The following is an 11,350-nucleotide window of genomic DNA, read 5'->3' on the forward strand; positions in this document are numbered from 1 at the left end:
ATTGGACTGACTGACGCCATTAAATTATTCTTGGAATAGCTGTTATTCCGTGCGAAACGGCGGTATAGTAGCAATTCCCGAATAAGCCCATTATTATTAGAATTTGTAGTTGGTAAAACGATGATTTACTCTCGATTAACTGACGATTTATTCTAAGATTAAGATTTACTCTTGTTTGGTCGAATCGACCCTAAGTAATTTAAATTTAATAATATAAAAAATAAAAATAAATTTAAATCGAACCCAGGACCCAATTATATGCCATGTATGACAACTAAGAAATCAAGTAGTGTAATTAACACTATATAATTATATAAATTTATTACGATCCGACAGCGTCGTCACCAAGCAAGAGAAATTGTGGGATGCATTAAAAGAATAGAAATATAATATTTTAACATATTTTAATCCTATGAAGGTGTATTCATTTCAAATCTGTATTTATTTATTTTATTTGGGTAGGCAATAATAATTACAAAACCTAATGTATTAACAAAGAATTAACGTGAACCCTAGGAAAATATAATTCTTATAAATATTGGTGTGTCTGTACGGACGTAATAGGACTAATAATGTAATATTCCTTTTGAGACAAATTTGCGCGCCACTGTGTGTGGCAGAATATGCGAACTTACGATTTTACCACCTTACACATTTTTATACCATATCCTTCCAATCAATTATTATTATTACGTATGTATTTATGTGTGTGTGAGTTGTGAGACTATTTACTTAGTATATTATTTCGTAAATCATTCTGGCACATTCTATTTATGGAACGCTCCCAGCGTTATAAGAAAAGTTATTTTTAATTTTGTTAACGGAAAAATGTTATGACCGTGTTAATGTCTCGTTCAGTGTGAATGCATTTAACGTTTTGAAATTACTGAATATAAACAATTTCAGGTCTACACAACCGCCAAATTGGAGTTTGCCGAACATCTAAGTAAAATCCTTGGCTCTCAGGAAAGTCTACCATCTGGATTTATACAAAAAACTAAACCGGGTAAGTTTAATTTCTCATTTTTTAATGTTCATAAGTCATAAATATTAGACTGTATAGGATAAAGTGTATTCTATTATTTTTAAATTACTTCAAAATACTAGTTACTTAGAGTTGTAGATTTTTATATAGATATATAATATAAAAGACAATAAAAAGCTACGACTTAGCAAGTGACAATTATAAGAACGATTTATCATAGATAGAGTAACACAAAACAGGAGAAAATAAAAGTTAAAACTTAACTAGTTAATATAAACTTACATGCAAATGTATAAATAACAAATGTCATTATTGATAGAATATTGTTAAATGTTGCTAAATCGTATTTTTGCTCTGCGTTTAGCTAAATTATTTCCGATATTTTATGAATTTTCTTATTTTTTATTTTCTCAGTAACTTAATACTACTAGACCAGTGCAGATAGCCTTTAAAATAAATAAAAAGTGAAAAAAATTACAGTAAGATGAAACCCATTAGAAAAGCAGGGGAATATGATCAAAATGAAAGGAAAAATAAATTACGGTCGATCTGAGGTTTGGAAGGGGTAGGGGGGGGAGTTTTAAGGGTAAAAAACGGTTTATCTCGATTTCCGGCAAAACTACAAGTCCTATTGAAGAAAGTTAAATGGCAAAGTTGGAGGTAATAAAAAGATCTAAAACTTTTGTATTCACACATTTTTCACATAACCTCAAAATTTATGTGAAAAGTTCAAAAAACCAAGTTTTTGGTTTTTTATTTTTATCTTTAACAAAAATATTTTTTTTTTAACGAAATTTGGTGAAAACTTACCTTTCCATGTCCCAAATACACTGTAATTTATTTGATTAAAAATATTTATTTGTTCCTTTGCCATTTAACTTTCTTCGATAGGACTTGTAGTTTTGCCGGAAATCGAGATAAACCGTTTTTTACCCTTAAAACTCCCCCCCTACCAATTCCCGACCTCAGATCGACCGTAATTTATTTTTCCTTTCATTTTGATCATATTCCCCTGCTTTTCTAATGGGTTTCATCCTACTGTAATTTTTTTAGGTTTCAAAAATTATCGGCACTGGTCTATACTGCAATAGAAAACGTTTTAATACAAACAAGTCAACTAATAATGTTATATTAATCATTAATTTTGTGTTATGTGTGTGTTTATTAAGTAATGGTACTTTTACAGAGGAAGTAATCCTGTGCATCTGCGGTCTACACGTGGAAGAAGGACTAATGGTGCAATGTGGCAACTCGCGTTGTGGTGTATGGCAACACGCGCGATGTATGCGACTCGCTGATACCAGCTCTACGCACTATTGCCATCTGTGTTCTACGGAGCCTGTGAGTTTTTAACGTTGTATATAATAATTCGCTTCGATAACCTTATTTATGAAACTAACGGCCTGATAAAACATTGGAGGCTATTCAAATGATACCATATTATTTATTACAGCAAATGTAGTATTGTAGAACGTCAATCATACTTTAATCTAGTTTTAATACCCGCCTTCCACTGCGAGCGGAACGGACCCATTACGGACTCCACTATACTCGTAACGATGATTTTCATACATGTGCTTCCACCAAAGCGGAGACGAGCGTAGCGGAGAGAGCGAGTTGAAAGAGTCACATATGAGGTTAGCGAGTTGACCGAGTTTCCCACGGAAATGAAAATGTGTGAAATCATCGTTACGAGAATGGCGGAGTCCGTAATGGGTCCGTTCAGCTCGCAGTGAAAGGCGGGCATAAGAGCTGTGAAACCATTTCTGTATGAAGTTTAAGATATTTGACAGTATAAGGTTCGATGTAGGGAATCAAGTAAAGCCGTCCATCTCGTATGATATATCGAGTATAACTCAGTTAATAATTATAGTACATTTCTCTTATAGACTAAAGCGTTACATATACGTATGTTAGAGGTATCTTATTTTATACTGACACCATAACATCGCTCAAAAATAGATTGTAGCTTGAGATACGAATTAGAATATGGACCTTAAACTTGATGTGGCAGTCATTCGCTGACTGTGTTAGCTGATAAACATAAAGACGAGTTATAAAATAATCCAATAAATTCACGTCAAGCCAATGATATCGTCATTGGCTTATAATCTATAATCTATACTCTAAACCTAAAATAAATAAATGTTTGGTCCATTTTATATCGATTTGAAAAGAAATGTTACTAAAGATATTCTACTAAACCAGACTTATAATTCAATTATAAATAAAATCGTTATCTATACCAATAATAAAACTTTCAACTAATATAATTAAAAATAACACAATTGCTTTTGTTTTTCTTTTTTTGTATATGTATCGTTTTTTATTTAATATATGTATTTGATTTCCTGTTATAGGTGGATCGCGAAATTCCTCTAGACGAGTATACAGAGGAAGGCCATCAATTCTACTTATCGCTGATGCGTGATGGCCTTCAAGTAAGACAAGGCGATACAGTTTACGTGCTAAGAGATATACCCATTAATGATAAACATCCCGATGTCAGCCAAAAAACAGGAGATAAAACGGATTCGCCGAAGACAAAACGCGTCGACAGGAAGAAATTAAAGAACATTAAGGGAAAGGAAAAGGAAGATATTACGGTTAATAAGGTAATTTATTTCGCATAGCGCCAGAAATAATGTATGATTGAGATTTTTAAGTTATGTGGCTTATTTCTTACACTCGCACACAGACACACATGCACCCACACACAAACGAATATATAACGAGCACATAAAACGAGTATAGATAGTTAATAGTGTAAAATATATTTTCAGGATAACGAGGTACGAAAACACACATACCAAACCATCGGATGCGTTCCAGTCTCGGAACTGGATATATTCCGCGTGGAACGTTTGTGGAAACACAAGGATACGCAAGAGAGATACGTGTACGGGCATCATTACTTGCGGCCGCATGAGACATTCCACGAGCCCACTAGGAAGTAAGTGTATCTTAATGTTTTTACCTAGAATTTATATGAAAATATGTTTTCAAAAAATAATTACTAGGGAGTAATTAATTGGAGTATTTTTATAGTGAACCCCTTTTATTGATAAGGACTATACTAATGGGTTTTAATACAGCTTTTTATGGTCGGTTAAAGTGCTTTAAGATGATTAAAATTACTTACATTTAGTGACGGATATTAGATATTTTGTTTAAGCCTTTTAGTATAAACGCATGGTTTTATATAAGAAAATATTTTGATCAGAAATTCATCAAAGCTTAAATAATTGTTGGTCTAGGATTTATTACTTTAATTTTATTAACAAACTTGAAACTGTGTTTCCACAGACGTACTCCACATAGAAAACATTTCGAACAAAATAATCATACTTAATAGAAAAAAATGTTGGGGTCAAGAGGTCACTTGCTCCAGTATAAAATTTGTCAAAAGCTCTTGTTTTAATTTACAAGTATCTAAATGTAAGTGTTATGTATTTCCAGATTCTTCCACAATGAAGTAATGCGCGTACCCTTATATGAAGCCGTTCCCATAGAACTTGTCATGTCCCAGTGCTGGGTCATGGATCTCAATACATTCTGCAAGGTACATTTTTATTTTTTTATAAACAAAAATATTTATAAGTCACTGAATACTATAGAACTTCCTTTAGTTTAGGTAACTTTTTATGGTGTTTTTATTGGCCTTGAACAGTCATAGTCAATCACCTAATTGCAGTCTTAATGAAAGTACTACTTCATCTCTCTCTGTCAAATAGTGTTTAAACTGTGATGGAAAGGGACAGATGAATACTTTAGTTAAATCGGTGCCAATGATTTTAGTTTAACAAACAGCTTTTGATTGATGAAAAAATAGACCTACCTACTTTTTAAGCAAAATTATTCGTAAACGTACTATAAATCTCAAATACTACAAGAATTATTTGTTTTTTTTTTGTAGTATTTAAATGCGTTTTTGTTATATCAGGGTCGGCCAGTGGGCGCATCTGAAGCCCACGTATACATCTGTGAGCTACGCGTGGATCGTACGGCGCATCTCTTCACAAAAGTGTCTCGACCGAAATATCCGTTGTGCACGAAGCCTTACGCCTTCGACCATTTCCCGCAAAGGCTTAAAATTTCAAGGACGTACGCGGTAAGCTTATAAAGTCATAATTTATTCATATTGCTAACTATGAACGTTAATACTAAAAAAGGGAATAGGGTCTAAATTTACATTTCGTTACATTCATTTACATTTAATTGCAAAGTTAGTTAAATAAGGAACTGCAATCACTAATGTGGCATTATAGTGAGAACAAAACACAAATACTAGTCTATAAGTTTGAGACATGCTAAGTAACTGGTTGAAATTATTAATAATCTTTGACTGAAATACAACGCGTTTAAGACAATTATATAATTTAATTGGGATTTAAAATTCGTAAATAACTCACTATTAGTAATTAAAATTTTTATTTAGAATTTTTATGAAATGTTCATTTTATTTTTTAAAGTACTTCATGCTAAACTTCGGTTCCCCGCACCAGTGCGCTGCGAGTCAAGGACGCGAGAGCACGTTTAATATTTTTAAAAATCATTATGTCATATTTCATTGTATCAAGTCAATAATAATAAATAGTGGTGTTCTGTAAACATATATATTTCTTTTTTAAAATATAATTGAAGAAACAGACTACCCTAAAGATTCACATTTCTGCGTAATGTACTCGCAGTATGCGCGTATGATACTTCTGATCCGGCGAATTAAACCTAGAACGGATTAAGTAAATAAAGAATGTCAAGAAAAAATAATATAAGTCGACCTCTGTGTTTGTTATACTCAGAACATTTTACTTTAGTATTTTGAAAATATGTATATCATCTTAGTCACTATAATACAATGTTATCTATTAATCATTAATGTTTTTTACAGCCTCATGAGGTGTTGCCGGAATATCTTAAAGGTCGCGCTGGCAAGAATTTCCTCGCTACGGACAAACCGAAAGCAACAAACGAGATTAAGAAAAAACCATCAACAAGTGCAATTTCTAGTGTTAATAAGGTAATTAATATATTATTCATTCACATACAAGTCCCAGAAATTGTAATATGTTAATTTTATTAGTCCTTTATTTAGATTGTTTAACTTGAAATTAACAGAACTAATATATATGGCAATATTTAGGCTCATATTTGTCTATCAACTTGATACGGCGAAACGTAACGTGTAAAAAATTTAATATTCTTGATTTCATCAGTTAAATAAGTTTTAATGATATGTGCAATAAAAATAGCATTTATTTCGGACAAGTTCCTTTTCCTTACACACAATAAATTAGAAAAAACAAACTTAGCCCGTTTGCCGATTCCGACAAACCTTCTGCCCCTTCTCGCCCTCACTCCTGACCAAACCTTGCCTGCAACCAGTTTTATCTTCCCATATCTTGTTCTGTCCGCTTTTTTTTTCTTCTTCCTATATGTGGGTATCATCTCATAGTTTTACTCCACTTCTTAGCTTGCAAAGTGTTCCGTCCGCCTTGTCCTTTCAAAATCTCTTTGTAAATTCCTCTATTCTTGTCTTTTCTTGATCTCTTTTATTTGAGACATGTGTAGTAATAAAGCTTAAATCTTTCAGGCACTATCCCCTGCCCAGCGACGCGAGCAGCAAAAAGAGCGAGTGAATGAAATAGCTCGAGGTCTGCTCACACGGGGAGGTCAACGTGGAGCAGTTGACGCATCGTATCTATTGGCGCCTCGCGTTGCGAGGAGACCTCGCGCCAGGCTCTCCTGACCACCAAGGAGTACATGCCTTACGTGCACCACTTGATACGTAACACGTGCGCAACGTACGAAAATTAAATAATTTATTACTAAATGAAATTCGGATCTATGGATATAGAGAATAACTGACTATTTATATTAATACTAAATGCTGAGAAGCAAAATGTCTAATATTGTAAGTGCGGACTCTAAAGTTATGTATTCGCTTATATCATGCATTTGTGAATATTTATTTTAGTTAAACTGCTTCTTATCACGTATTGCAAGAGCGGTTCGAAGTATATCCTGTACATACATTTCGCATAATCACAAGTAGAATATTAATTGCACGTTATGTGTAAAAATTTTGTTACATATAAGTATAAACATTCCTTATGTTGAAAGTGGACAATAAGAGGAATGGCATGGATTTTCATCGGAATCTCTTGTATATAAAATATTTTTGTAACTTAACGTATTATTTATTTTCTTAGCTATAGAAATCTCAAATTTCGTGTGCTTATGCGTTTACAGATGTATTTCTATATAAATTAGTTATATATTTTTATAGGCTAATATTGTTAATTTATCATAGCGTAATTACTAAACGACCAGTGGTGCGAACTGATGTTGAGAGTTGAAAGATTTATAGTTAGGGAGTTGTTTGGCGGTTGTTATAGTAATGTTAGTATTTCTTCTAGGTTTTTTTAAGGTTTTATTTCTGGTCATTTTCTACGTCCCGAGGACAGTACTTTTGACTTTTCGTATGAAAATTCAGTCGAAAGTTTCGATACTTGCAAAACGTTATACACTGCTATCATGTATTAAAATCTCTCTATTTTTTACAAGTTAAGATTAAGTATGTAGATGGGGTCGGTTGTTTTTAATATATTCGGTTATAAATGGCCGCGCGAAATCTTGCACTATGGTACCCTAGTAATTATCGTTTATGGTATTTATTATGACTTTACGTACGTTTTATCTTTTCCGATCGTTACGTTTATCGTTTTAAAAGTTTTCTTCCCTCTTGACCTTTGCTTGTTTAGGTTCTAGCTTCAATCTATTAAGGGCGTGAACATTTTACTGATATAATTCAGGATATTAGTCGAAGGTGCTAAGTAATTATATAATCGCTTAAATTTTAATTCAGTTGAATTGTTTTGTGTTCGTCCACCGATTTTTCAATATACTAGGGTGACCATAAAGTAGTATGTGATCGTTCGTGAACAAATTGTTTTTGTTTCTAATTTATTTGTAAAAACTGTTTTTTTAATCATATCGCATGCTTTAGTTAAGATTGTGTTTTTATTGCTTTTGCACTTGCTTATACACGATAGGTTTATTGATCCCAAAAGGTTTTATATGTTTAATATTATTTTCCGTGGTTTTAGGATGTAGCATTGACCTAGCTTCTATTATACAATTAAAATAATTCATTTTGACAGTCCGTTTTCGACAAGCGACTTCAAGATTCAGGGACTCGTTTAAGTGGAAAATAACTCGTCCACCTGTTGTGTGCTACAGACGGACGAGTTATTTTCCATTTGGGCAAAATCCATAGCCGTTGGATGATTCAGAGCATAAGGAAGATTAAAGGTTGGATTCAAAATCGAAAATTAGTGCGAACTGACGTATGTCAAAAACGTGCTGGACTTTTTTTGATGCATTTGCCAAATAGTTATAGCTGTTGGCATATAAAAGGTTAAGGATGAATACTTAGGTTATATGGAACGTCCAACTTAAAACAAGTTTAGGAACTCTTAAATTTGTATATGAATTTTGAGTCACTACGAGATTCTGACTTGATCTTATGTTGTCATAATTCTTTGACTAAGCAATTTGTCTCTGAATATTATAGAGAATGTACTGTCAAAGTGTGTTTCTTTAAAAGTACAGTAACACCATTATTCATAAAAACAATTGCACTCTTTTAACAAAATAGTTTGTCTCTTTCCGTCTAGTTGTATTTAGCCTATGATAAAAGAGATATCAATGATTTTGGAAAACTTGGATTGTGTAACTGATTTAGTTTTTATGAATAAGGGGTTTAATTTTCACTACTTCTTGATCACATTAGGTTTCGATATTTTATAAGACAGTAAATGTAATAACTTATATTACAGATAATTAATTTATTAACAACACGTAGTGTTTTTTAAAGATTTAATTTTAATTTTCCTTAAATAGCTTAATATCCGTGGAACTTTGTACAATACAACTTATAGTGTTAATAAGTAAGACAAAATAGCTAGAATTGGTTATAGACACATATTTAATAGGTTGGTGAATTGATACAGTATTTTAATAAGCTCCTCCAAAATTCAGCGGCCTTATAAAACGTAGATAAAAGTATCGTGTTTTTGACTATGGTTACCATAGATAAAGAATGGTATCCATGGTCACAAACAAATTTAATCCACGTTTTAGAGCCGCAGATTTGTTCTCAAGTTCAATTGAGTTCTTGAAACGCGGGCTGAATAGTTCCGCCTGTATATCGTTAATTTAATGTATTCGCCCTACCGGGTGCTGATCTTCCAAATGAAACAGTTATTTAATTATCGAGTTTTATATGATTATTTACGACAATTTGGTGGTATGAATCCTGCACTCAGTTAACCTTTGAATGTCACTTCTTACAATAAGAAATACATACAGTCAATTCTATATAGCGATGCTGAAGTGCTAAAGAGATTATTGAGTTATGGAGAGATATCGTTGTGTGGAAAGAAACATTACATGAAGTTTACACTGTAACCTCTTTATTAATAAAACCTAAATCACTATTGTACACCTCTGTCTCTTTCAAATTATGTGTACCTGTGATGAATAGAGACAGATGAGTACTATAGTTATAGTAATGCAATTAGACATTTAGTTTTTCTGATATGGAATCAGTCACACTGTTTATCGATTTGTCTCTTTCTGCCACGTTGCGCTTATGTTTTGATGAAAGAGATCATCATATCAACGTTACTTTAGTTGATATGGGTAAAATTAGGTCGAGACTGCGGTAAGCATGAGTCCCGTATATCAAATCCTATACGGGTAAGACAAACGGGAGTTATACATACCGCTAAGACTCTGTATCGTACCCGGAATTATTATTAAATTTAATCGGTCTAATTACAAACTAAAGTACTCATCTGTCCCTTTTTATCACAGCGTAAACACAATTTGACAGAAAGAGACGAAAATATACTAAACTTAACAGAGATAATTTTTTATGAAAAAAGAGGTTAGTTAGTCTTTATCGTGAAGTAGTGAACAGAAATTACAGATTTTTCTCTTGCACAAAAAAGCACTTCTTTGCCTTGTAGTTAGTTAAGTATATACCACGTTACATGTTCATGTTTCACACCATATGTACTTAATTACATAATAGATTCCATAGTCAATATTATAAGCGATAGCGTAGATAATACATGCTTTCAGTATTTCAAAGTGTTTAAGGAAATACATATTTTGGGATCAAAATTATACATGTAACATTCGGCAAAACAAAATTGAAAATTGGTCACTTGAATCATTTTTGCTTTTTAGTTATTATAAGCTGGTCTTAACATGCATAATATTAATAAAATTAAAATATAAGCCAATGTTTAAGCAAAAATTTGATTCAAGAGATACAAATTATTGAGCAGCTTTACTATTTTCTAAGTAATATTTTGTTTTAAGATGCCATTTGTTGTAACTCATGTTTTAATATTAAATTAAAATCGATAAAATATTCGTTTTTTATTTCTAAAGTACCATGACCGTGCTATGAACGTAACGCACAGTACGAGCTACTATACCCGAGCGTTTCAACAGCGCATCAAAATATTGCGTAATGATTTTAGAGTACCAACTCCAAAGCCAACGCACTGGCGAGTCTGAGTTAGGCAGTTTTTGTCCATGGGCGACTTTACTTAACATTAGGTGAACCCTTTTCTATATTAAAAAAACCCGCCACATACCAAAATGATGCCGGCGATGTCACAAGAACACATGTGTTAATTTGCCTATAAGTAGATTTAAATAATAAAATATATTTGTGCAAAAGATTTAATGCAAACCTTACAGGTTAAGTGTTGTGCATACAGCTCACAAACAGAAGGATAATGGGGGGATGGCCATTGCGCAGTAATATTCAGAATTAAACTAACATTGACCTTAAATAACAATTTATGTTTACTGTTTGTACTGGCCGTGTGGTCCCAGTGGCTGGGGTCAGACGCAATGAAAAGATTAGGCTGGCGTCCGCCCGTAAATATTGTGCACTGGACTTGTTTAGGTGTAATTAAGCCTAATACAAGCAAACTGAATCTGAGATATACGTAGTCTTTAATGTGATTATCACGAATACAAGATAAGTCAGTAAGTAGGACAGTCGAGTCAAAATCAGTTATATAGGTAACACAATGTATACACTTATGAACGTCAAAAAAGAAATATATTATATTAAATGCTTCTAATTTTACATTTACCTGATAGTAAATGTATCTCAAATCAAGGACGTAAACGAAAGAGAAGAAATGGCAATGAACTCTCCGCCACTCTTTAATGGCCAAGTTTTTGTTTTACACAATGTTTGTAAGGAGCTGCAACCATTACACCATGTTTCACATGACATCTTAAGTAATCAATAGTTAATTAATCATAGTAAAA

General features: G+C 32.7%; 1 protein-coding gene across 2 annotated transcripts in view; it reads left to right on the plus strand.

Annotated features, from left to right (window-relative positions):
- Positions 1–10,428, plus strand: part of LOC125050040 (histone-lysine N-methyltransferase ash1) — a 44,978-nt gene extending 34,550 nt beyond the window's left edge. For both annotated transcript variants that reach the window (XM_047649593.1, XM_047649594.1), the window contains 8 exons: positions 907–1,006; positions 2,172–2,326; positions 3,346–3,600; positions 3,769–3,938; positions 4,445–4,547; positions 4,929–5,096; positions 5,877–6,005; positions 6,579–10,428. In XM_047649593.1, coding sequence (XP_047505549.1) covers positions 907–1,006; positions 2,172–2,326; positions 3,346–3,600; positions 3,769–3,938; positions 4,445–4,547; positions 4,929–5,096; positions 5,877–6,005; positions 6,579–6,734 — 1,236 coding nt within the window. In that variant the 3' untranslated portion in view covers positions 6,735–10,428. The remainder of the gene's footprint in view (positions 1–906; positions 1,007–2,171; positions 2,327–3,345; positions 3,601–3,768; positions 3,939–4,444; positions 4,548–4,928; positions 5,097–5,876; positions 6,006–6,578) is intronic.
- The last annotated feature ends 922 nt before the right edge of the window (positions 10,429–11,350 follow it).

The sequence above is a fragment of the Pieris napi genome, chromosome 6 (assembly GCF_905475465.1).
Source record: "Pieris napi chromosome 6, ilPieNapi1.2, whole genome shotgun sequence".
Lineage (NCBI taxonomy): Eukaryota > Metazoa > Arthropoda > Insecta > Lepidoptera > Pieridae > Pieris > Pieris napi.